Below are 23,675 nucleotides of genomic sequence, written 5' to 3'. Positions count from 1 at the left end.
GCGGCGGGAGAGGGGACTGAGTGAGTGTGTTAGACTGACTACAACGATACCTACCTTAGGTACAATCCCAAGTAGGTAGTTACAAGTAGTAGTTACAAATAGTCACATGGAGGATATACACCCTTTACCCCTCAAATAGCATCGAGGTTATTTTGAAGTTTAAACAATAAGTCCTTTTTTTTTCCTTCACTTTTTTTTTAATGAATGTCAAGTGACGGCAACGATATCTAGGAACTACCATAGTGTAGACGCCCTGAGTGGTACTTAAAATTTTGAGGTAACCACTCAAGGTCCTGTTATCAATATGTATGTAGGATAGTATTATCGGATTTTACTCGCTGGAATACCCAAGTACGACCCGACCCTGGCCTCTCTTGCCATCCATAAGGGAGGACATGCTGTAGATACGGTGTCTTACCCTTTCTTATCATCTCTTCCCCTCCCTCCCCCCTGACAAGAAATGTTCTCCAAGCCGACCTTATCATTTTTCAGTAGACAAGAATCTATATTGAAGCACATTACATTTTTCCGACATATCCTCCCTTCATTTAAATGGGATTTGCTATAGCTACGGCGTTTCGGGAACGGAGAACCACCATACAGCCGTAGATGTATCTACATATGTATCAAGATAAATGGTGGCATACCATGACCTGGAGAGAAAGAAAGCGCACTGAGAACTCAATTTCGCCGAGCAAGTTGATCTGAACATGTAAATAGTATCAGCTGGGAGCCAGGGCATCTTGCTTCTTTTCGTTTGGGTGTTACTACTTTTTCAGTTGGAGCAACTCCAGAGAGGTACGCACATATATATATATGTTGGTACCGCTCTAGATTTATTCGCTAGTGTACAAATTGGTTCGCTTCTATGAAAGTCTATAGTCCCTGCTGATCTGGGGCACAAACTATATTTTCCCAAGGCAGCAAGAAGCATAGCACCAACCCACCCAAAATGCAATCTCCCACATGTTCCGTGGTCCTCGACCCCAACACAGCTAGCCCATGACGCCGATGGTTTACTTGTAGAAATCAAACTTGTTCTCGTCGCTCGTACCCTTCACTTGGCTGCTGTAGGCGTCCTCCAAATCAGCCTGGATGATGTTGTACCTGTTCTTCCGTACTGCGCGCAGACCGGCCTCCTGCATAATGGCAGCGATGACGGCACCGCTGAGAGGATCGTTGCGGACAATCAAGCTGTCAAGGTCGACCTCAGGGGCCAAGCTCATCTTGCCAGCAATCGTGGTGAAGATGAGACGGCGCTCGCGGCGATCGCGCAGGTTGGGAAACTCGATCTTGCGATCAAGACGACCGGGACGCAGCAGGGCGGGATCGAGGGTGTCGGCACGGTTGGTGGCCATGATCACCTTGACGTTGGCGGTCTGGTCGAAACCGTCCATCTGGTTGAGCAATTCGAGCAGAATTCTTTGCACCTCACGATCGGCACCCGTCTGCGCGTCGAAACGCTTGGTCGCAATGGCATCAATTTCGTCGATGAAGATGATGGCGGGCGCGTTCTCACGAGCCATGCGGAAGACGTCGCGCACCATGCGAGGACCCTCACCGAGATACTTTTGTACGAACTCGGAACCGACGACGCGGATAAAGTTCGCTGTCGTCGAGTTTGCGACCGCCTTGACCAACATTGTCTTGCCGGTACCGGGAGGACCGTAGAGAAGGACACCGCGCGGGGGGTCAATGCCGATCTGCTTGTAAAGATCAAAGTGTGTTAGGGGCAGCTCAACGGCTTCCCGAATTTCCTGCTTCTGCATATCCAACCCTCCAACATCGGCATATGTAACGTCGGGCTTCTCGTCGGCACCGAGCATAGCAATCGAGGAGTCAGCCTCGGGCGGCAAAATATCGACGACGGCATTAGAGTGACGGTGGAGCGCTACGGAGGATGAGGGCTTGAGGAGCTCGCGATCGAGAGTCGAAAGGATACGGACGACGTAGTTTGAGCCAGTACTGGATTGAACGATACCCGTGCTGAGAGGAAGGGTTAGTCTGGGCCAGTTTTGAAGACGGGGGGTTGCATTGGGCGGCCATACTTTTGATCGATAGCTTCCATGAACTGTCCAATCACCAAGGGGACACTTTGAATCCTCTTGATTTCCTCCTGGGCACGTACAAGCTCACGCTTCAAGCTCCTGCCAGATACCATGTTGTCAGCCCCTCCTCATCAAGCTCTCAGCGCGTGGAGCTTCTGTGACCATACCTCTGCTCATCCTTGATGTATTCCTCCTGCAGCTTGATGTATTCTAGCTGCCTCTGAAGCTTCTTCAAGGTAATGTAGTCATCGCCGCCCTCTGTTGACACGCCCTCGAAGGTCTCGATGTTGGGGATCGCCGAAGGGGCGGACTTCTTTTGAGGCTGGGTCACACTGGCCGGGGTCTCGACAAGGACGTCGCCCATCTTGGCGGATGTTTTCTTGTGATGGTATTAAATGGCTTGATCGATATGTTTCCGTGTGTTGTATCGCGAGCGCTCAGATGCGCGATTGTAATTGACGTGGGTCTGGGGGATCGGTCGGGTGGTATTTCTTGTTGTTCTGTTGTCGTCGTCGAGGTTCGCCTTGTGGCGCGTGTCAGTAGTAGGTTGTCGGTGCTAGCAGTCGCTGATGCAGTGGTCGCTGTTGCTAGTAACAGCAAGCTGGGCTAGCTGTGGCTCGTCATTCATCTGGAGCCTGCGTTGCCGGGTGCTGCCATAAGCACAGTGATTGGCTGGATGACCACGTTCTGGCAGTTATAGTGGACTACCAAGCACAGCTACGGTGCCTGCTTTGTACAATATAGCTTGTATAAGTGCCACACTTATCGATGACAGATGCTCCATTTTTTGTAGCCAAAAGTCGCACTTCACCAGAGACGCTCCAGCTGCAAGTGGGGCTGTTGGACAGTGTCAAGGGGTGACTGCCGGACAGTGCAGATTGGACTGAACTGAACTGAAGCGGCGGGAGCCTTGTCGGTGGCTCCCCCCTCCATGCAGGTCGACCTCCACTTCAAGTTGGGTGCCACCATCGCAGTTGAGCGACTCCAGCCTTTCTCAACCCCACATCCACACGGGTACCCTTGCTAGGCGTCACGAAGTGTCACCTTGACGGCCAGGTCGGCTTGTCGTCCGCCGTCCTCCCCCCGTAACTTGTCTCTGGCTTGACCTCTACACTATTGACAATCGTCTCTTATTTGTTTGATATGTCTTGCATGCTATCGCAATACCCGACGTGGTGTAATTAAGGTTGAGAGATATGGCAGATCCCATCGTCGTAACATCACTTCTCTGTGGCTCAACGTACACTACCGCGATAAGGGATCGAGTTGTCATTCCGAAGACGGCCGATACCAGTTTCTCCACTGTTTGGATCGAATGATGCGGCGATGATATGCTATTGTGGTCACCATACACCACCCTGCATCCCGTGTGTTAGCTAACACATCCTTGCCTGGCTCGGGCCCGTCTGAACGCATCATGGCCATGAAGCGGTGCTGATGAGGGATCGCGAGGCGTATGATGAATGAGAAGGGAGAGGGTTGCGTAGTTGGGGTTTGAATTGCGGCAGTCCAAAGGTTAAATTGCTGGCTTGACTCGATACACTATTTTTCTCTATACAGTACAGTAGAGCGTGCGTAGCCGGTGACTGTCTGAGGAACTGGGGTTGAACATCTTAAGCCCTGAAGCAGATCAGCCTGGGCTCCCGTCATCCGGCGTGTCTCGGTGTGAAGTTACGATAACGACAAAGGACGATTCAGGAACTTTATGTAAAAGTACAACATGAATTGCAGAGCGGTATACTTACTGTAAGCGCAGGAAAGTGCAGACTTACATAGACATGCAACTGAACTGAACTCCATCCACCCGTCAATCCTCGGGTCCCCTACGCAGGCAAGGAAGAGACCCCTTCAAGCATCCGGTGTAATCCCGTGCGTCCATGAATGGTGAATTCGTGGGAGCCGGGGGGACGGACCAGGAAACGCCCAACAACCCCATCCCCGTCCTAACTCAAGAGTCACCACTTTCGGATCGCCTTATTAGTTACTGTACACCTCCGCTTCCTCCGATCTGCCGTTACCTCCTGCTTTCCCTTCTTTGTTATGCTGAAAACCATCCTCATTTCACCTTGATCTCTTCATTCAGCGATACGCAACCGCCGCATCATTCGGCCTTCTTCACCTTATCTAATTGTACAAGCGCCCGTCGCCGTCATTCTCGTCGTGTTCTACAGTGTCCTCGAATCACAACGTCCTTGAATTTGATGATTCCTCTATCCCGGTGCACCTGCGCCTTCAGCACTCTGGTTGGCAACGACGGATTCCATTCATAGACAATCTTACCAATTACCATACGTTACCTGAGGTCACTTCTCTCCGCCAGCTCCCACTCGTCAGGCTCGCTTTGTGTAACTGTCGGCCAACAACACCCAACTCCAACTGCTTAAAACCTCCCAAATCGTCAACTCTTTTCAACTTACCTTCCTCCGTCACCCGCCCGCCATGTCCTCCTCAATCCCCATCCCCGCCCCGCCACCATCCGTCATGGGTATTGAACGTCGCCAGCTGAGCCAGTCAGATAATGCTGGTGGGAGCTCGCCCCCGGGGTCGTCCTATTCCACCTCGCCGGAACCGTCCCACCCCTCTTCTTCACCTGCCTCGTCGACGATGAAAAAGACACTGCTGCACGCTCGCCGTCCCAGCCTTTTGAGTAAGTATACATTTTCCCCCGATAAGCCATGCAACAAGGAAAAAATATATAGATGGCGGCATTGATTTGCGCAGTCGTGCATATGCATCATGAAGGTCACTAACCACAAAGTTTTAGGTTCGGCCATCTCCAAGCAGGAATGCACCACGATCAACATCGCTGAAGATAAGGATGGGCCGCCGGAGTTGGTAAGAGACTTTCCTTTCTTGGCCACCCAGATGATATTATGCTTTTTCCCTAATAGACCCATGACTAACGTTTTACACAACATATCTCCTACCTTTCCTCAAGCCAAGGCTTCGCATGGAACCCCGAGATCTTTCTACCATCCTATGTCGATTACGATTACATCCCCCTCGAGAACCGGAGAGATCCGATCCATGAGATCATCCTAACGGACGAAGAGATTAAGAAGATCTTGCCGCAGTAAAAGCAAAAAGCACACGACGGCACACGGCACGCACAAGCGACCACCACCAAACACAATGTATTCAGTCATGCAACTACAAGCGCCACTCTTAGACCTGTCTCTTCTCACAGATATCAGCTCCACTTCTTCACGGATTACGGCGTTACGACATGTTTTCTTCCTTTGTTTCGGTTCTAGGTGTTTGGGCGCCTACCTTTCTGGTTCTTGTCTTCTCGAGAGTTCATTGGAACCGTCGACTTCATCATGTTGTGGTCTACACTGGCGAGGAAAGATCCTAGGACACTTCAGATAACCCAGATTCCTTACGCGGTCGGGTTCGGGATACACTTTGAGCACAGTACAGTGTTGCCGAGTAAGGGAGGGTATGGTTCAAGTTCCTTTTTTTTTGGTCAATTTGGGAAGCGCGGCGGCGGGGGGAACTAATCACATCATGGTTCTGTCAAGTTTGGTATTCGGGTTTCGGGCGTATCGCTGGGTTCATCTATGTCAAGCATGACCTTCAGGCCTCTTCCGAGTCTTGGGGCAATACTTTGACTTATTCTTATAGGGTATCACCCCTCAAGTATCATTCTTCTTTGTAGATAGGCCTTCGGCAAGCTACGTATCAAATGGTAAACAACATTTGGACGAGATAGAAAGAAAAGACGCATTGTATGACGGTGGTGTGCAACACGGTAGGGCGTACAAAAATGTCTGCAGTCTCTTGAGCACTTGCATAGATGCTTTCGGTGTTGTTCTGTTACACATGGCCATGAGACTCTCTTGCTGGGATTCCTTCCTTGAGAGACCGGTTAGCTGTGTTACCGCGGCCGAATGGATGCTGGGAACAGATCAAGACTCATGTAAATATGGCAATGATTCAAGGTTGGTAAGATCTATCAGCATGCAGACATTTGTAGGTTAGGTAGGTAACTGAATGAATGTTCTCTTGATACGCAGGGTCCACGACGAACATGCCGTCTTTCTCACATAAAACACAAGCAGGAACAAGCGCGGTTATCGCATGGACTGCAAAGAAGTAGGCGCAAGGCAAAAATCTAGTCTCATAATTGTCCAAGTGCTGTGCAGTGCATAAAGTCAGTCTGACGGATCGATGTTTCGAAGCAGTGAAATGTCCATGCAACTGGCGAGCGGCGACACACCTTGTTGGCCAAAAGCGATCAGCGAATGCCGGCACTCCTGCAGCTCTTACACAGTTAAGCACCAGCCCCAGTTTTGCCCAGGACAAGCCAAGCCCCCCCATTTCGGCATTAGGGACCCCGCTCCACTAAGCAGCTGGTACATGCCAGAAAGTGGGACCGACCTCCAAATTCGGGTTAGTGCCCGCCGATGTCATGGGCTCCACACAGTTTATCGATAAGATGATGGGGTGGGTGCAATGGGGAAGCGGGCCCAAGCGGGCCCAAACGGGCGCGGACGCGGGCGCGGACAGCTTGAACTGCGTGAGGGTTGCATGGGACTGTGAACTGTCGCTGTCAACTTGACCAAAGTAAACAAATCAACGAAGGACTGGACACTTCACGAATTCATCACCACCATACCTACTCAACGAATTTACAATTGGGCATCACAATCTACGAGAATAGTCGACCGAGAAATAGACACACTCCCTCAAAAGAAATCATTTCCCATCATCCGCGACACATCACCAACCGCCCGTCCGCCCGCCCGCTCGCTCATTTGCACCGCGATGGAAATGGAATCCGCCGTCCACCGTCGAATCGAGCTTCAATCGCCCGAAGACTTCACCTATCTAATCGACAATGTACGTCGCGCCGCAGCGGATAGCATCAACGCCGCTTTCCCGCCTGTTGACGCGGGCGACAGAAACGGGGAGGACGAGGAGGAAGAAGACGAATTGCGCGTGAGGATAGAGCAGTTGGTTGATGATGTACGTGTTTTCTTCCCTTCCTATATAGACTCTTCTACTACGTAGCAAAACCCACCAACTAACACCAAACAACAATGCAGTACATAACCAAAACCTTCACCTACGTAGCCCCCAACATCTCCATCAACGGCCTTCCCGTAACCGACCCCTCCGAGTTTTTGTCCTTGTCCTCATCCCCACTCACTTCCCCTTCCACTTCCACCACCACAAAAAGAAGCAACGGCACCATCAAAAAGTCCTCCAAGTCATCTTCATCCTCAAAAATCCAAAAGACCAAGAAAAGCAAAAAGCCAAAACCCCCTCAAGAAGAATACGAACCCTTCGACCCCCGCAAACGTTCCCGCCTCGAAACTCTGGCCCGCGAAGAAGAAGATCTTCTGCGCTCCATCGCCTTACTCAAACGCCGCGTGCCCGCCTCTGCCGCTTCCGCGCTGGCTGATTCTTTGGCTCGACAGACGGACGCAGACCAAAAGGCGTTGGACAGGGCCAAACAAAGAGTGGTGGAGGAGGGGGTGGTGGCTGGACGAAAGGCTTTGGAGGGGTTGTTACCTTTTGTTACTGATGCTGCTGCTGGTGCTGCTGAAGGTGAAGATGGAAATGGGAGCGGGGACGGGGACGTAACGGCAGGAAAGGGAGGAAACGAAAAAGGAGGAGGAGGTGCTGCTGCTGCTGCTGCTGGTGCAACAATGGAAAGGCAGGAAGAAATAGAGGATGGGTTTGCAAAAGCGGTTGAGGCGCTGAGAAGGCTGAAGAGTCAGATGCCGGCTACGGTGGCGAGGATGGAGAGGGCGAGGGTTGCGGGCGGGTATGTTGTTGCTGGTGTTGGGGGGAGTGGTGTTGTTGCGGCGCCTGGGGAGGGGAGGTAGACAATGTTGTTGGTTGGGTTGGCGATACTCGTTAGTGCTGCGGGAAAAGAAAAGTGTTGGGTTTGTTTGAGCCGGCATGTTGGAGTTGTTGCTTGTTGGAACACTGTTTGCTTTCGGTAGAGAGGCTTTAAGCGATTAGTTTTTGGAGTTAGGGGCGTATTGGCATAGCCATGTCTATGGACGGGGTATCAAAGCAAATATGTGGTTACTTTTGGGAACTGAAATGTGCCAGATTTCTTGATGTCTTCACCACTCAAATACCAGGCAGATAAATTACAGGCCGCCAGAAACAAGTGATCTATTGTATATCCGTGTGTATACCAAAGAGACCACCTCCGACAAAGACGCGAGGACTCTACATACGCTAATGTAAAATCACCAGTGCTAAGTTGAAACCAGATTCACGTTTCCGATCTCGCACTTGAAAATACCCTGCAAACACAACCAACTCCTACCCCATTACGGCCACTAAGCTAGTCTGGCCGAATGATGACTTCATTACAACTGAATACTCTTTCATAGCGTATATAGACCCATGATACTTCATGTAAAGCAAAACCGCGTTAACAGCCTTCCCCTCACAGGCAAAAATGACGCCATATTCTGGGGGGACTCGGTGATGCTTTGCCCTTCGAACTGCCGTCTTTCTGACTGGAAGCCGTCGTCAAACATCCCCATTGCATCTCTTATGCGGCAGCGGGAGCAGGGGCGGTAGCCTCAGTAGCAGCGACGGCAGGCTCGGCGGCAGGAGCAGGGGCAGCTTCGGTCGCGGCAGGAGCGGCGGCGGGGGCGGCGGCGGGGGCATCAGCCTTCTTCTCCCACTTGGCGGGACGAGCCCACTGCTCCTCGCGCCAAGGACCCATGTCGCTCATGTGGCAGCCACCGGCGCACTGGCAGGTACCGCCAAACTCCTTGGGGAGGTTCTCAGGGGGCACCTGCCCGAGGAGCTCCTTGCTGTAACCGCTGCCGAGGACGTGGATCTTGGAGACGGTGACGGGGTCGAGCCAAGCCTTGATGACGTTCCAGACGGTGCTGAAGCCCCAGGGCGCGTTGATGAGGTAGAGCTTGCCGAGGCGCTCGGGGTAGTAGTTCTGCGAGAGGGTGGAGGCCTGCTTGACGTAGCCGAAGACCTGGGGGGCCTTGGTGAGGCCGACACCCTTCAGGTCCATGATGGTGCAGCACGTCTCGAGGAGGACACCGGCCTTGCGGGAGCAGGCGGGCAGGCGGGGGTCGGCAAGACGCTCGTACTCGACAGCGAGGTTGGTGAGCATGCGCTCGGCTGTTGTGATCTTGTACATGGCATTCAGATCGATCTTGCCAAGCTGCTCGATGTAAACGGGGCGGCCATCCTGGTGGAGAACCTCATGTTAGCCTCGTGTAATTTCTTTTTCTGGTCTCTATTGTCGCAGCCGATGGAATGCAAAATCCGGAGAGAACTGGTAGCCGTACCTTATCGGTCTTGTGGTAGTATTGAGGGTAGTACTTGGAAACCTCCTCCTTCTCGGGGTACTCCCACTCAGGGATGGTCTCGTCAAGCTTGGTCTCTGCCCTCCACTTCTCGCACTCGACGAACCTTGGGTTTGATGGTCAGCGCTTTGTTGTTCAAACTCGAGCGATACTGGGCAGATTTCGCGCTTACATTTGCTTGGCGAGGTTGACATCGAACTTGCGGGCGCGGAGGAAGCGCAGCTGTTTACGGAATGTGTCAGCACCTGTCTATCCCACTACTTTCCCCTCTTTTTGTTCTCCGTCTCTCCCACTCGAATCGAGCATCATATTGCATACCAGTGTAAGGGTGTCGAGGCGCTTGGTGTAGCCCTCAGACTCCAGCATCAGACGAAGCTGAGTGACCTGGGCCTGCTGCTGGGGAGTCAGATGGCCGGGGTGGCCCTCCTGCGCGTCGGGCGCGGTGGTAGGGTAGTCATAGTCGTCGTACTTGGGTTCAAGCTCCATGTTGGCGGTTGTGGTGTTGTAGAGGTCGTAGGTAGGTAGGTAGGCTGAAGCGGGGGGGTTGGGGTTGGGTATTATGAAGCTGAGGCAGGAGACAATGAAGAGACGACAATGATGTGTACAAACTTGGAAAGTAAGGTAGCGTTATAGGAGATGGATAACGCAGCTGAGTCGTGGCAAAAAGGGTTGATCCGAAGGGGAAAGGGTACACAGTTGAGTCTACAGAGTCAAGGCAGGCAGGCAGGCAGGAAGGGGAAGGAGGCCGGAGCCCGCCCGTGATGGAGATCGTTTAATTGGGGTTCCGTTGCAGAGGGCCGGGGCCCCTGAGATTCCGCCTGCCCCTGGGGGCCGCCTGCCCGCTTGGGACCCGACGTTGGGGCCCCATCCGCTAAGCTGCTTTCTGCTGTTGGCGCAGGGCACCTCATCCAGTATTCAGGTCGGGCCTGGTCTGCCGTTCGCCTGCCGCCGTACCAAACAGAGACAGAGTCAAAAGACTCGGGACCCCGTCTCCGAAACGAATGCCGTCGTCATGGCGGTCAAGACCACAGATGTGCTTCCTCACTCCCGAAATAGGGGTTTCAGTTTCCAGGGGGGCGGGGGTGGCTCACTTTTGACAAAACACTGACAGCGAAACAGACAGGTCAACGGCCGCCCGAGCGCCCTGCCTACATGCGCATTGGCCCCCCGCCCATCTGACTGTCTCGACTGGATAAGACTTGGGTATGTACACCACTTGATAAACGATGGCGACGATCGATCCGCGACTACACTACAACTCAACCAGACAAACTCGCCCCCTCAGCCACGTGATCTCCTCGGATTGGCTTTTGGTAACGTTGTAAGGCTATCTCGGTGTATGTTTGCGGTAGGTATCGTGACAATCTAAACAATGAGCCATAGCGTCGATCTCTCTTGTAGCCAAGTGATAGACAGTAACTTCCATCACAACCAAGAACCCGGGCGGGAAATATAAAAAGTCATCATCGTGCCTTGATCATGAGGCTATGGGCGTTGGAGGCCGCCAAACTCAAATTCTCTTTAATCTCTCGAGGTCGTAGCCTTGACCTAGGCCAGAGCGAACCTCATCTCGCCAGTCCCACTTCAGTCTCTCCAAAACGACAAACCGCTTGCGTGGCCCTTGTTCCTTTGTCTCGTGAACAAATGGCTACTGAGCGTAATACGACGCAGAATATCTGTGAGGTATCGTTCGCTATCATGTTGCTTTCAAATCAAGTCCAACTTACCAAGCCATCGTGAACCTCGTCTCACATGATCGCGGCCAGCAGCAACCTCGGCCGGCCTCCCTCTATTAGACATTCTTCAACCGTCGTTCGCTCCCATGGCATTTCGTGATGGTGCATTATCTCCTCGCTTTCTGTATTAGACCTAATCTCCTCTTCAACCGTCCGACGCCGTCTCGCTCTTCTTTCCTTTTGTCTTCTCCTCCTCCTCCTTCTCTTTCCTCTTCTGCACGACGTCCCAGTTGTACACTCTGGCAACCGCAACTTCCATCGTCTATGGCGCATCGTTCAGGTCAGTCAAGGTTCCAAGATCGGTAACAGAACTACCATCTTCGCGTTCTCCGCCCAACACGTACCGTAATCTGTTCTCTCAAGAAATCCAGATCCTCCTCGCAGTTCTGCAAGCTCTGCGTCGCCGCCTTGAGCTTCGAGTCAAGCAGCTGCTCGGCCTCCTCAATGGGATACGACAGCATGACGTTGGCGCCGAGCCAGATGTACACCTCGTCCGTGGGTGGGATCTTGGCCTGGGCGTAGAGAGTCTCGTTGAGCTCGAATGTGGTTTCGATCGGGTCTGATTCGTCCTGTAAAACAGACAAAGTAAAAAGGTGATCTTGTCAGCGTGTCTTGTTCGTGTGCGACCGTATCTTCGTCCATCCATCCATACATCAATCCACGTCCTTGTTGTTCATGCTCGTCCTTGACCTTTGGTTCTCAATTACCCTTTCCCCCCGCCCCGGGCGCATTTGGTATTGTGCCCGCTGTATAGCTAGCTGTATAGCCCGTATGTTCGCGTGCCCTGAAGACGGAGGTGTGTGTGCGTGTGTGCGTGTGTGTGTGTCGTACCTTTCTCATCTGCAGGAACCGCACCGTGTCCAGCGTCTTCTGGATATCCGGCATCTTATCCTTCAAGCCCACCACCCGTCGCTGGAGGTTCTGCTCCATGAATTGGTACTTGGCAATCAACTCTTGGAACCGCCTCAGGGTGGGTTCGACATCCGCGCGAGACGTGACATAGTCCTCGACCTTGTCGACGAAGGGCGCCTGGGGGATACCTCGGGGGTTCGCGGGCGTGGCATCACTGTAGGTTTGGCGGAACGCGGGAGCAGCAGGTCAGCTTGTTTTGTGTTTCTATAGGTAGGCTAGGCTAGGCTAGGCTATGCTAGCAATGAGGAATACTTCGAGCCATGTCCGACTGTTGAAGTTAGGGGTGATGACATGAGACTCGTCGTTCAAGAGGGGCAAGACGTTGCTTTGTCCTGTCACCACCAACATAAGCTCTGATGCTTGGCCAAGGTAGGGTAAGGTAAGGTAAGGTAAGTAGGTAGTTCAACTGGGACTGACTTACCGACCCGCAGTTTCTACTTCTTTTCCTTTGGTTGCCATTCTGAGTATGGACCTTACATGTCGGGTTGTAAGGGGGAAAGGAAAAGACCGATCAAGGCGGGGAGCTTCCACTTGCGTGCCTCGGTTGGCGCCGAGCTCGTTGTTTACGTAGGTAGGTAGGGCCGTAGGTAGAGGTAGGTGCGATATGGTCATGGATGGAACCCCAAGGGCTGACTTGCCCGCCCGCACCTCGCTGAGCTCGCTCCCCCGCCTGCAGCCAGGAGTCCGGTCGAATCGATTTCATTAAGGTGGGGCAGGCCCCTGCCCGCGTACAGTACAATTCACCTCTGGAAAGTTTTGTTAGGTAGTGAGAGACCTTGAGTCAAGGGAGTTTCTGGGCGGGTGAATCCAAGCATATGTGCTTCACTGGATCGGGAAGGCTTGGAATCAAAACGATCATGTGAAGCCCTCGTTTTTTGACGTGTCTTTTCCTGGATTGAGATATTTGTACATGTCTTTTTGTGTGCTATGGTACTGCTGGCGATGGCTTCATCAGAAGACCCATGCTAACAAACAACCGACCGTTGGACTGTGATGACGACCCTGATACTGTCTGTGTAGCCCGCCCAGCGTTGGATTAATCAGGGGCTTGCTGATAATGCGCTGAGGGTCTTACGCCCGACCTAGGGATCCACGATTACCGCTCGATCATCAAAACGTTCCGGCAGCGAGGCCATCGTGGAGACAACGAACCGGGACTAGTGATCGATTCACTTTGAAATCCTATATACACTACATGCCCCATCAGACCTACCACCAAGTCCAATCCTTATTTTACGGGTGCACCCGTTGCGACTGATGTCACCGGCCTTCTGCTACTACTGCGAATCGTTGATACGAATTTAAAAAAACAGGTATGTTTTTTTCTGCACACGGAGTCATCTACAAGGAAGCCAAGAAAAAAATATCAGAAATAAAAAGATGAAGAAGAAAGATAAAACCCCCCATAAAAAAATAGCCAGAGAAAAAAACCCAAAAGCCACACCGTTTGAAATCCAAACAACACTAACCCAGACGCCCCAAAAAGTCCCCAACTCAACACCCCCTCCCTCCACCCACCACCCACCACCCATGGCCGCCCCATTCATGGGATCCAGATCCCTCACCCGGCAATCACCTTCGTTGGATATCCATCATGCGTATCGAGTCCCCGAAAAGCGACAATTGCAACTCCCCTGAAAATGGCAAAAGCCAAGAACCCGCGCGCTCGAAACAACCCGCTTGCCCGCCAAAGCCAAAAATTCGAGAACACCGGTACCTGATTTCCTGACACCAGCCGCAATGCGTTCCTTTTGCTCTCGTATGCTCCCCGCGTCTTCTTCTCACATAGGAAAAATACCCACTCAGGTCTCACGAGGATGAGACGTCCTCCATCGAACTACTATAGCCACTCTCTGCCCCACCAGCGGTTGCAACCGAGCTGCCAGTGTGCAGCATGTCCACCTCTTTTCCGGTGACGGCTGCCAATGGGCTGTCGTCCCCATCCACCGCTTCTGCCCGCGGCATCATCGCCCGCATGTTGTGGCCGCTGTCCGACAAGCGATTGTCGTCGCTGTCCATCCGCACATCAGTCTCGGTATCGAACGCCAAATCGTCCTTCCGCATGTACGTGTTGTTGTCCGAGAAATGAGGATTTGCTCGGCGCGAGATCTGCCCCTCAGAGTAAGAATCTTCCTCCACCTCCTCCACTTCTTCATCGTCAGAAGCTAGATCATCGCCATCGTCCCAGCTGGAATCGGTACTGAACGGGGGATAGAAAATCGCCGGAGGAGGGAGTGGGGCTGGATTCAGCCGACGGAATTGCCCAGAGACGTATTCAACCTGCAACGGCGCGACAGTCAGCCTGTGACTGCGAGGAGGCAGAGGCGACGACGTTCTTATCGCTGCCAAGCGTTCGGCGATGAATTCGGCCGTATCTTCCGATGTTGTCGAGCGTGACAACTGCCGCTGCAGGATAGGTCTGACGACGCGGCGAGTGGTGACGAGCATCACAAAATGGTCGTCAGGAAGTACTCCACCAAGACCAGAGGGCTCCATGACTTCTTTGGCAATAGGCTGAATCCGAACCTTGGCAGGATCCTCGCACCATGGGAAGACGAAATCCTCGTCATTCGGCGAGGAACCGTCGTCGGCCACGAGTTCAGGCGGGTTTCCGGGGTCGAAATCCAACACCTCGGCCACGCGGGCCCGGTCATCACTGAGCGGCCTAATAGGAAGAGACGATCCAGACAACGTCCGCTGCAGCACATGTTCAACTTCATCACCAGATCCGGATCCTTCGACCTCGCGGCCGGCCGTCATTTGCGCTGTTGGCGACATATCGCCAGGGTCTCCTGAAAGATCGGTGCAAAATGGAGCGCCGGTGTAGTAAACGATGGCGCCATCGTATCGACGCTTCCTCCGTTGTTGCGTTGTCCCCGATCCGCTAAAATCCCACTTCGAGTTACCCATGTTGCTCTCATCGACAGCATCCTCTGAGCCTTGTGACATCGACTCCTCCAAAGAGGTCTCGATTGAGGATGAATTACGGTGTACAAACATCGGTTTGTAATGAAAGGTGTCCGAAGGTGACCTTGAGGGACCGAACCTCCCAATCTCCGAACTCGCCTGCTGCGTTTTCCGCTTCTTCCTCCGACCATTCTTATCCGAGCCATCCTCGGTATCTTCGGTCATAGGGCTTTGCTGGGACTTGTCCTCGCTGCTGTCGCTGCTGAACTTGGTTCCATCGGTTCCGCCACGCCAGCGGATTTTCCGACCATCAGCAGACAGCTGGAACTTTGTGCTCTTTTCGGAGACAGCTTGGCGAATAAAACTCGGCGTTACGTTAACCATGTGCAGCTGGGCCAGGTTACAAAGCAGATTGAGATACACCCAGCCTTCCGCATCCGGAGCAACATCTTGATAGCTGGTCCGGCTTCCCTGCAAGAATTCGGGAGATACAAGGCCCAGATGACGGATGTAGTCCATATTCTCGGATGGTATCTGGACGCGGTCCGGGTCCAAATCGCGAGGCCTGGTTGGTCGTTGGTCCGGCGCAATAGCTCCCGGGGGCGAGGTGTTGTTACCAGTGCGACCGCCGCTTCCACTTCCATCTCCGCTTCCAGTCCCAGTTCCGCCAAGTTCGGTTTGATCGCCACCCGAGTTGGATGCAGAACCATTGTCTTTGGAGGAACGGTTCTTTCGCGGGTTGTCTCCATCCTGTAGTTGGATGCAAGCTTCGCGCAATCCTTCCGGAGGGGGGCGAGGGGGGGCCATGTTGGTTCCTTCCGGCGCGAGTGGTGCATCCATGCTCGGCATCGACTGGTTGCGCTGCATGTTTCGTCCACTGATCTTTCCGGTGAACAGTTGCTCCAAGCGTCGGACAACCAGCTTCTTCTTCTCCTTGTCGGTCATGACAATATGGTGAGGAAGCAGGCCATCGGGCGTGTCGCGCAGATAGTTTTCTACCTTTTGGGTCCCGACGGATTTTGCCCTGGTCAGCGAAGGTCGTCCGAGCGACGGACCGGAAGAGTGGGGCGCATGAGAGCTACGGCCCGTCGACATAGAGTTGTATGCAGAATCGACAGGACGACTGCGCGACGATGACGACGAATCGTGTTTCGACAACGAAACCCCAGACGAGTGAACGGCCGTTCCATGTCTGCCAGTCTTTCTCCTCTGCGATGTCGATTCGCTCGAGTCCCCGAGACTGGCAGCAAAGTCGCGGAGCGTTGCCTCCAACTCACGTTTCTTTCTTCTAGGTAAGCCATGTACCTTGATCTCAAACAACTTCTCTTTCCTCATCACGTCGGAACCAAACTGCTTATACCTCTTCAGTTCCTCCTTAAGCCGCTTGTTTTCGACAGTCAAGTCGTCAATGACACTGCGGTAGTCATCGGCGGCGCTGCTGTGAGCAGCAACCGGGCGGAACCCGGGTAACTGGACACCACCGGGCGGATGTACAGGGTTTCGTCCAGGCGGATACCTGGATTCCTCGTTGGAGGAGTCAGTCTCCTTTTGATAAAAAGGAGGATCGACTTCCATGATATGGCTCTCGTCATGAAAGGCCGCGGCAGGGTTACGATTGGATTGATTAAACCAATTCGTGGGCTCGCTCTCTCCAGACGAATTCCTTCGGGTGGGCGAGCTCTTGAGTTGGGGTTGGGATTCGGTCACTCCCAGTGCGGAAGATGAAGTAACTCTGCTGCTAGTATCTCGCGCAAGGCGGTGATTTTCAAGTGTTATTGATTTGTCTGGGGAAGCACGTCGGGGAAGAGGGTGACCACGGCTGTCAAAGGGTGGTGGGCGCATGCCCTGGGATTTATCCCCACTATCCGCCATGTTCACCCTATCAGATCTTCGTCAGAAGCCTGCGATGCTACTCACGTTCGAGCAGCTTGTGGGGACTTTTCATGATACGGCTGTGTGCGTGTCCTTACGCACTTGAGTTGGGCGGATGCCCTCGAAGCCTGAGACTATGGAAGCCGCAGACCGGCAGGCAGAAGCGAGGGAGGGTGTCTCGGGTGTCTAAAGAGCGAGCAAGCTAAGTTAGAAAACTGAGCAACAACGGTGCAAAATTTTCTCGGTCAAGGCACTAATGAGGTTCGAGATTGGCAGCATGAAAGCCCCCCTGGTGTGTCGGAAGCACTATCCGGGGGCAGTCGCGCCATGGTGAAGAAGCACGCTAGAACGGGCATCAATGAGGATTAGAGTCCCGAAATCAACAAACATGAGCGGGAGAGAGAAAAGGTGGTGACGAAACGAAAGTGCTTCTGTCCAGACTCGTTGAGATACACGATCAAGCAGCGACAATCTTGGGCTACCGCGACGATTGTTGGGTATGAGGGGGAGAAGAGGAGGGAATCTCGACACAGAGGCGCAAAGATAGAGAGAAAGAAAAGAGCGACAAACAGAACGAGGGCGTTGAACGGTAGGGAGGAGGAGAGGTATTGAAAAAACCAAGAAAAGAAGAGGGTCGAGTCAGAAGCTCGCGGAGACGGACATGAACGCCGGTGAGATGGTTTGGGCAAGATAGGTGGTGAGAATGGATGAGATGCCGTGGGTAGGTTGAGAGTGTTCCTGCTTCAGGAACAGGGAGCTTGTCGGGTGGATGGGGAAAAAAAGGAACAGGTGGAAAACAAAAGGGGGTATTGCGATATGGGCAGAGTTGGGTCGGATTTACCTTTGATTTCTGGGCTTTCCTGGGGTCCAGTTGAGGGTATAGTGTTGGAAGGTAAACAGAGAAAGGCCGTTAACACGTCGTGAGAATCGGTGGTGGTGGTATGGTCGCAATAGCCAGGCCAAAATTGAGGAGAGATCGGCAGTCCCCCCCTGGGGTTTCCTTTGGAGATCAGGCCCGGGTGCTTGACTTGAGGACTTGGATAATTGCTGCTTTTTCTGCAGCGAGGGTTTCTTTGGTGTGCGAAGTGGATGCGATGCAGCAAAGACGGTTTCGTTCGAATTTGCAGTTATCGCAGGATAAACGGAGAAATGACTATACAGCCAAGTTTTTGGAACAGGTCTGTTGGCGTGGGCTACAGGTACCTTAACAGGCCAGTGTTGGGGGCCTGTCAATCCGCCACACTGCTACGTTCTGGTTCCTCTGGGGTGGATGGGACCGGACTTTAGGTTGTGTGATGGGGGTGAAGCGCTGCGGCAGGGGGGGTGAGATGGAGGTACTGACAAAGTACACGACTACCCCGAGGCAATCGACAATCGAATTCCGGATCGAAGTGTGTTTGCGGGCGGTCAGGTGAGTGCGGGTGCGGGTGTGTTTCTGTGTAGTTTGGGTAATCGAAATAATTTCATCCAATGCCGTTTTTGCAATGGAGTGTGTAAAGATTCAGACTGGGGCCGGCGTGGAAAGGGGAGGGAGGGCCAGGAGGGGACGAGGGGACTGGACCGGAGCACATACTTACGTTGGTTGCGAATAGAGGCACGCGTCGTGCTCTCTTGCTCACTTTCCCACAGATGCACAGGAATCGCCCCGATCCTCATCACTGCCCAGGTTCCAGGGGATCGAGCGGATCGAAAAGTTCAGGGTCCTCTGCGACGGCCGTCTAATTGGCCAGCCGTCGTCCGGTCCCCAGAGGATCAAGAGATACTTGTAGGCCCGCTCCCCATCCATCAACCTCCCCAACTTGATTCTCACTTTGTCCGAACCGCAAAGCCCTCACGACAAAATGCTGAGGAGATGACCAGCAGCTCTCGCCCTTCATCTCCCCAATTGACCGGTTTTTTCCCTCATGTTTCTGCCAAAAAGCCATCGTACAGGGCCGACAATGTCGGCGCCCGGTGAAGAGAGCGCAGGTGTTCTTTGTTAGAGGCCAGGAACACCTTGAATCGCTTTGTTCACCCCGCCCGGCTCGATAAAATTTGAAATCCTCTTAACCCACCATGTATTGCTATGGTGTTGTGGGTAAGTCTAAATCTGTGCTTGTCGTCTCCACCTCATGAATGCAGTTTCCTACCTACCAGCAGCTCACTTGGCCTCTCACACTCTTTGGCAACTCTGAACCAGGAGCGACGACCTCGTAACCAGATTTTCAACGCAACCCCGCCCGTCGCAACGGTCATAACCTCGTCTGGAAATCCCTTACACTACCTAGCACAATCCGGATGGTTCGCTCCAAAGCATAATCAATCAATCAATCAGCATGGTCGCCGGCAATCCGCATCAATCAATGACCGAGCGAGAGAGCACGTGCGCCTGACTCGCAAGCAATCCAAGGAAAAATGTGAGGGACGGAAACTCCGAGCGCAGTTGCTGGCCCCAAAATGCCTCCATTCGCACCCATCTTGTCGGTTATCAGGATCACAGGCTGCGCTCAGGATTGTGGGCGGCTCCACTTTGACGCCACGCGGGGTGGGCCTATCGAGCAACGTCCCACATCTTCTAACGTCATTGCTCGCAAAGGGGGTGCGCTGCAGTGACTTTCCACAACAGCCTGGCGGAAAGGTGGCACAGGAGGTCGCGGCGGTGGGGCTTCGACCGAAAGTATCTTGAGCCTCCAGATCTCAATTTTGCAGCGTCATCGGTCTTGCAGCGGCATCAGGACGCCTCGGGCACCCGTACTGGTTGTCCGGCCAAACTCTGGAACCTGTGGGGATGTGGGTACGAGCTTGACTTGAATGGCCTCACCCACGAAAAAGTCAAGGGGGAGTCACGGCAACCCGACCAACTTGCGTGTTCCCAAAATGCCTTCACAAAACGGTTTGCGCAGAGTACATGACCTACGAACCCTGAAAGTACCCCGACGTGCGACCATGGTTCCACATGGAAAACCCCTACCTACATATTGCATTTGGCGAGCGGCGGAGTTGAACCCTTAATTGTCACCTGTTGAAATGCTCCACGAATTTCAAGGGTTTTAACGGTTTTGCATAATCATGATAGGTACGTGTGTGCCCTGGGGCTGTACAGTATGGACTCTGTGGTGGTGGTGGTGGTGGTGGTGGAGAGCTCGCATTTTTAACAGATTCGAGATCCTGCGGAAGACCGCGAGCCCTTGTGTTTTTGGTGGTGGTGAGATTCAGACCACCATGTCGGCAGGTATCGCCAAGTATTCTTCTGTTTTCAGCAACAAACATAAAGAAAGCTTATTCGGCTGGCGCACCAGGTTTGTTTCTCTCACATCGTACAGGACGGTACCTGTTTTTCGCGGTTTCTCCAGTTGTCCGTCATGCTAGGTATTGAGGTTTGGATCTGATGAAGGGCAGCAAGTGGAATTCATGCAGTACAAGTTCATGTTGACCCTGACAAACATCCGCTTCTCAGCCATCCGCTATAGCTGCAGATTTTCTGGGCATATCAAAGGAGACTTTGTGCAAATGCTAGAGTACGTAGAGAGAGAGGTAATGTTGACTGATGTGTGACAAGCCATTCCCAACCACCTGCCGTCTGATCTCGATGCCGTCTCCTCATCTCTAAGAGATACTGAGACAGACTTAGTTTCGCAGTTTGGTTTTGTCAGCATTTACTTGGGAGAAACACGGGGAGTCATGAACGATGGAAACATGTCGAAAATCAAGAGAGATCAAAATTTGGAAACGTCCGTCGTTGACACTACTAGTGTAAGTGGAAAGTCCCAAAGCGCAGTTGCGAGCACCCGCGATGGTCCCTGTAACTTTCAGGTGCTAGAACAAAGTACGGGCAACAGTTCGCTCTCGACAGCGTGCGCAGGTGCTCCTCAACTGGTACTGCGCCCCTGTCACCTGAAAACAGCTGTGGCCAGCCGCGCCTGGCCAGGTCCAGACCCTTTTTCATTCGTGGTGCCAAGACGATAGTCTTAACGGTCGTGGTATGACGTCATCTTCTTGCGCGGATATAACTTGTTAGCTCGATACGTTGGCCCTCCAAGAAACAGGGGCTAGACGAGTGCCAGGCCAGACATTTCTTGTGTGGAGATTGAGGTTCTCTGCTATCCCCAATCACCACGCTAACAGGTTATCTCCATGCAGAAGTGTACACTCACGGGACGGTAGCAAGATCAAATATCAAGAATGCTAAGAAAGTCTGGCGATAGTATGCTTCAAGTTGGATTTGGATCTTCGTCTATATCAGCGGTATGGGTAGGTAGGCGTTCAAAGATGTCTTGGAATGACGCTGCAGTGAGGTCCAAGACCAGACACTTCAGTTAACACAGCTAGACTGCCAGGTATCAACACAGGGATGCCAGCACGAACAGCCATCGGCGATGCGGTTCGGAGGAAAATCCTGCCCGGGCCCGACTTCCACTTTCGACGGATGATGTAGGATGTTTTGGCGTTATTAAACTGAACGACGTCCACGGGGGCTGGCTTGACCCCTCATTCATCTCATTCCGTCATTCTTTTAGTGTACAAGGAAATCCGGGTCTTTTCCCTTTCCATCTTTGTTCGCAACAACCTCTTCCCATGTACCTTCGTATTGAATAACCCAGAAACACATCGATATACGGTCATAGCCAGCCACGCAGAGAAGTCAAGCTACGTACTTGGCTTTGCCAACTCACCAGGATCCCTACCAACTTCCATCTCACCGTCGTTTCCCCACTGGTGCATGGGTAACTCCGTCCGTATCATGAAACTCGGATGCCCCGGCCTCCCTGTGGGCATCCTTTCTGGAATCCCCTCACCTCATGGTAGCACATTGGAGTGTTTCGGAGCCGCACACTGACTGCAGCACGCAGCCGACCGCACAAAAACACCAACTGAGGAAGACCACCCTGTCGATCATTGAGGACCCTGATTTGTGCCGTGAGGATATGTAATTTCACCCCCAAAGACTTTTGCAGCGGTCAATTCCGAGCAAACCCACTTAACCGAGTGGTGTGCCCGTAGCCCAACCCGGTGCCCCGTGGCCGTCGATAGTGTAGTCTCTCGATGCGCCGGTCGTCCATTGATGGTCCGTCGATCGATCAGGATCTGCAAAGCCTACACATTGCTGTCTTTTTTTATTTTTTTTATTTTCCCCCATTGCTCGTTCCTCGTCTTTCTCGAGCATCATCGCATTACATCATGTCACCCCAACCTTTCTGGTGGGCATGTGTTTGTTTTACTCACCTCACCACGTGAGATCATACCGATGAGACAACTTGCCGCCTTCGGTATCGTTCCTGGCGAGACCCGTCACTCGGATGCTTTCCCGCCATCCTGATATCCAACTTTAGTTGAGATCCCTGAGACCACTAGCTCAAGAAGGGAAACACAATATCCTCAATGCCATTGCCGTACGGTCCATCTTCATCTACTCTCAGCCAATCAATTGCGGCCGTGGCTCCCTCCGTGAGCTGATGAGATTGCTGTACGAGTGTATACATCAACCCTGTATTGTCTGTTAGTGTGCTATCTCACTACGCACTCTTCGCACCCTGCTTTAAAAGCCGCACCTAACAAGCAAATCAGGATTGAGGTATACAGTAGTCGCCGTGCCACTATTCGGAGACATGCCTGTGTTAGTCACAGCCAATCATTAGCTCGACGATCTCCTTCCCCCGAAGTCGATATGCCTGCCCCGAGAGTTCTCGAGTTGCCAGATGAGGATGTTGGTGTGGACGGTTGAAAGATGATGATCATGGTTTTCGCCACTCGCACGTCCCATCCTGAAGCTTTGCGAATAGCTTCGTTTGCCTCATCCTCCGGAGTCTTCTATTGCTTGCAGTTGTCGATCAGCCGTTGAGTGCAAGCGACCCATGGATGTTACAGAGATTTCTGGGAATCTGGCAATAGCAGTTGACGATCAAACAAAAGCATCCTCGGCGACTGGGCTCCCAGGGCCCCCCGAACCAGCGGTTGCTGCCTGCTCCGGAAGTTCATGGCTGTCGTCTAACGATATACATCCTACAGGTATACCCGCCTGAGGAAATCCATGATTACGGACTACTCCAATGCCAACGGGTTAGCGAGGTTAAGCGCACTACACTACGCTACGCTTCCGCAGTACAGTACTGTACATACACCAGGAGACTAAGTAGTCTATACTATCTCTTTCGCATGAATATCCAAACACACATCCATACCTATTCAGGGAGACCACGACGGTGGCAAAACAAGCGGGACCCGACAATGCATGTCCAGGTGTGTAGGGTAACGTACCTGTCAGCAAGACGGACCAGAGCAGGCAGGTGGGTACGGTGAATTTAGGTTGACCTGGGTGGGTTTGCGGGAACACGTTAATCAGCGCCTGCGGATCAGGGGGGGGGGGGGGGGGGGCGTGGCGAAAGGTTTGAAAGGGGGAAGAAAAAAAAAAAGAGAGAGAGAGGGAGGAGAAAGCAACGAGACAGGAAGCGGCCGACGGACCCAACCGAACAGCGATCATTGGGAGGACGACGATTGTTGTCGGCGTTTGAACGGTACCTATGAGGGTAGCACGTGGGCGGCTCATTTCTTCCCTTTTCTTTTTTTTTGTGGAATTTCTCTTTCTGTTCTTTTCCCGAAATCCACCTCCGGGAATAGTCACCCTGATGCCAACGTTGAGTTGCGAACGGGAAGATCGTGCTGGTGGGCGGTGGCGAAATACTCTCACATGTTCCTGGCATGCAAGGGCAAAGCATGTCAGTAGTGTGGTATACCCAAAAGGTACCTCTGGATTCTATTCGGCGTGGTGGGAATGTGGAAGTGGTAACTGAGAGATCGACAGACACGGACGTTGTTGCCTGACGGTTGGGGGGCCCGAAGCGGCTCAGCGAGCCTCTTTTTCACTGAGGATTACACTAACTGCGTACACTACTGCAGGTCTAGATTCAGGGTCCAGATTCCGG

General features: G+C 52.8%; 6 protein-coding genes across 9 annotated transcripts; 2 read left to right on the top strand and 4 right to left on the bottom strand.

Moving 5' to 3' along the window:
• Nucleotides 1–323: 323 nt before the first annotated feature.
• On the bottom strand, nucleotides 324–2,796 carry rpt-3 (regulatory particle, ATPase-like-3). The gene is made up of 3 exons (XM_954811.2): nucleotides 2,216–2,796; nucleotides 2,049–2,147; nucleotides 324–1,986 (listed from the first exon to the last, which is right to left on the bottom strand). Exons 1-3 carry the CDS (start codon nucleotides 2,410–2,412, stop codon nucleotides 1,017–1,019), a joined length of 1,266 nt encoding a protein of 421 aa, XP_959904.1. The 5' UTR covers nucleotides 2,413–2,796; the 3' UTR covers nucleotides 324–1,016.
• Nucleotides 2,797–3,916: 1,120 nt separating this feature from the next.
• NCU02261 (hypothetical protein) lies at nucleotides 3,917–5,781 on the top strand. Its single transcript, XM_954812.3, has 3 exons — nucleotides 3,917–4,695; nucleotides 4,813–4,883; nucleotides 4,987–5,781. Exons 1-3 carry the CDS (start codon nucleotides 4,488–4,490, stop codon nucleotides 5,077–5,079), a joined length of 372 nt encoding a protein of 123 aa, XP_959905.2. The 5' UTR covers nucleotides 3,917–4,487; the 3' UTR covers nucleotides 5,080–5,781.
• Nucleotides 5,782–6,580: 799 nt separating this feature from the next.
• Nucleotides 6,581–8,146, top strand: NCU02262 (hypothetical protein). The gene is made up of 2 exons (XM_954813.2): nucleotides 6,581–7,016; nucleotides 7,097–8,146. Exons 1-2 carry the CDS (start codon nucleotides 6,816–6,818, stop codon nucleotides 7,880–7,882), a joined length of 987 nt encoding a protein of 328 aa, XP_959906.1. The 5' UTR covers nucleotides 6,581–6,815; the 3' UTR covers nucleotides 7,883–8,146.
• NCU02263 (Sec14 cytosolic factor) lies at nucleotides 8,006–10,535 on the bottom strand. The gene is made up of 4 exons (XM_954814.3): nucleotides 9,668–10,535; nucleotides 9,522–9,571; nucleotides 9,332–9,455; nucleotides 8,006–9,231 (listed from the first exon to the last, which is right to left on the bottom strand). The coding sequence occupies exons 1-4, from the start codon at nucleotides 9,833–9,835 to the stop codon at nucleotides 8,569–8,571; spliced, it is 1,005 nt and encodes a 334-aa protein (XP_959907.1). The 5' UTR covers nucleotides 9,836–10,535; the 3' UTR covers nucleotides 8,006–8,568.
• Nucleotides 10,536–10,646: 111 nt separating this feature from the next.
• NCU02264 lies at nucleotides 10,647–12,636 on the bottom strand. 2 transcript variants are annotated; one of them, XM_011396821.1, is made up of 4 exons: nucleotides 12,419–12,636; nucleotides 11,738–12,151; nucleotides 11,430–11,654; nucleotides 10,647–11,347 (listed from the first exon to the last, which is right to left on the bottom strand). In XM_011396821.1, the coding sequence occupies exons 1-2, from the start codon at nucleotides 12,607–12,609 to the stop codon at nucleotides 11,785–11,787; spliced, it is 558 nt and encodes a 185-aa protein (XP_011395123.1). In that variant the 5' UTR covers nucleotides 12,610–12,636; the 3' UTR covers nucleotides 10,647–11,347; nucleotides 11,430–11,654; nucleotides 11,738–11,784. The 2 variants fall into 2 exon arrangements, with proteins under 2 accessions (XP_011395123.1, XP_011395122.1); XM_011396820.1 differs by having other exon boundaries at nucleotides 11,917–12,151.
• An 868-nt stretch (nucleotides 12,637–13,504) lies between these two features.
• Nucleotides 13,505–18,329, bottom strand: frq (frequency). 3 transcript variants are annotated; one of them, XM_011396822.1, is made up of 3 exons: nucleotides 17,618–18,329; nucleotides 16,822–16,962; nucleotides 13,505–16,636 (listed from the first exon to the last, which is right to left on the bottom strand). In XM_011396822.1, exon 3 carries the CDS (start codon nucleotides 16,477–16,479, stop codon nucleotides 13,807–13,809), a length of 2,673 nt encoding a protein of 890 aa, XP_011395124.1. In that variant the 5' UTR covers nucleotides 16,480–16,636; nucleotides 16,822–16,962; nucleotides 17,618–18,329; the 3' UTR covers nucleotides 13,505–13,806. The 3 variants fall into 3 exon arrangements, with proteins under 3 accessions (XP_011395124.1, XP_011395125.1, XP_011395126.1); XM_011396823.1 differs by having other exon boundaries at nucleotides 13,505–17,119; XM_011396824.1 differs by having other exon boundaries at nucleotides 13,505–16,962.
• Between the last annotated feature and the right edge of the window lie 5,346 nt (nucleotides 18,330–23,675).

Source organism: Neurospora crassa, linkage group VII (assembly GCF_000182925.2).
Source record: "Neurospora crassa OR74A linkage group VII, whole genome shotgun sequence".
Lineage (NCBI taxonomy): Eukaryota > Fungi > Ascomycota > Sordariomycetes > Sordariales > Sordariaceae > Neurospora > Neurospora crassa.
This window is presented reverse-complemented; position numbering and strand designations above follow the sequence as displayed.

Bases quoted from the DNA above. Each gene is read 5' to 3' on its own strand.
- rpt-3 (XM_954811.2), bottom strand. From the start codon at position 2,412: ATGGGCGACGTCCTTGTCGAGACCCCGGCCAGTGTGACCCAGCCTCAA. The intron at 2,148-2,215 runs GTATGGTCACAG...GGTATCTGGCAG, and splicing joins TACATCAAGGATGAGCAGAG to GAGCTTGAAGCGTGAGCTTG. The intron at 1,987-2,048 runs GTATGGCCGCCC...CCTTCCTCTCAG, and splicing joins ATGGAAGCTATCGATCAAAA to CACGGGTATCGTTCAATCCA.
- NCU02261 (XM_954812.3), top strand. From the start codon at position 4,488: ATGTCCTCCTCAATCCCCATCCCCGCCCCGCCACCATCCGTCATGGGT. The intron at 4,696-4,812 runs GTAAGTATACAT...ACAAAGTTTTAG, and splicing joins TCGCCGTCCCAGCCTTTTGA to GTTCGGCCATCTCCAAGCAG. The intron at 4,884-4,986 runs GTAAGAGACTTT...CCTTTCCTCAAG, and splicing joins AGGATGGGCCGCCGGAGTTG to CCAAGGCTTCGCATGGAACC.
- NCU02262 (XM_954813.2), top strand. From the start codon at position 6,816: ATGGAAATGGAATCCGCCGTCCACCGTCGAATCGAGCTTCAATCGCCC. The intron at 7,017-7,096 runs GTACGTGTTTTC...ACAACAATGCAG, and splicing joins TAGAGCAGTTGGTTGATGAT to TACATAACCAAAACCTTCAC.
- NCU02263 (XM_954814.3), bottom strand. From the start codon at position 9,835: ATGGAGCTTGAACCCAAGTACGACGACTATGACTACCCTACCACCGCG. The intron at 9,456-9,521 runs GTAAGCGCGAAA...ATCAAACCCAAG, and splicing joins GTCAACCTCGCCAAGCAAAT to GTTCGTCGAGTGCGAGAAGT. The intron at 9,232-9,331 runs GTACGGCTACCA...GTTCTCCACCAG, and splicing joins ACTACCACAAGACCGATAAG to GATGGCCGCCCCGTTTACAT.
- NCU02264 (XM_011396820.1), bottom strand. From the start codon at position 12,609: ATGACCATATCGCACCTACCTCTACCTACGGCCCTACCTACCTACGTA. The intron at 12,152-12,418 runs GTAAGTCAGTCC...CCAAACCTACAG, and splicing joins GAAGTAGAAACTGCGGGTCG to TGATGCCACGCCCGCGAACC. The intron at 11,348-11,429 runs GTACGTGTTGGG...GATGCGCCATAG, and splicing joins TCTTGAGAGAACAGATTACG to ACGATGGAAGTTGCGGTTGC.
- frq (XM_011396823.1), bottom strand. From the start codon at position 16,776: ATGGCGGATAGTGGGGATAAATCCCAGGGCATGCGCCCACCACCCTTT.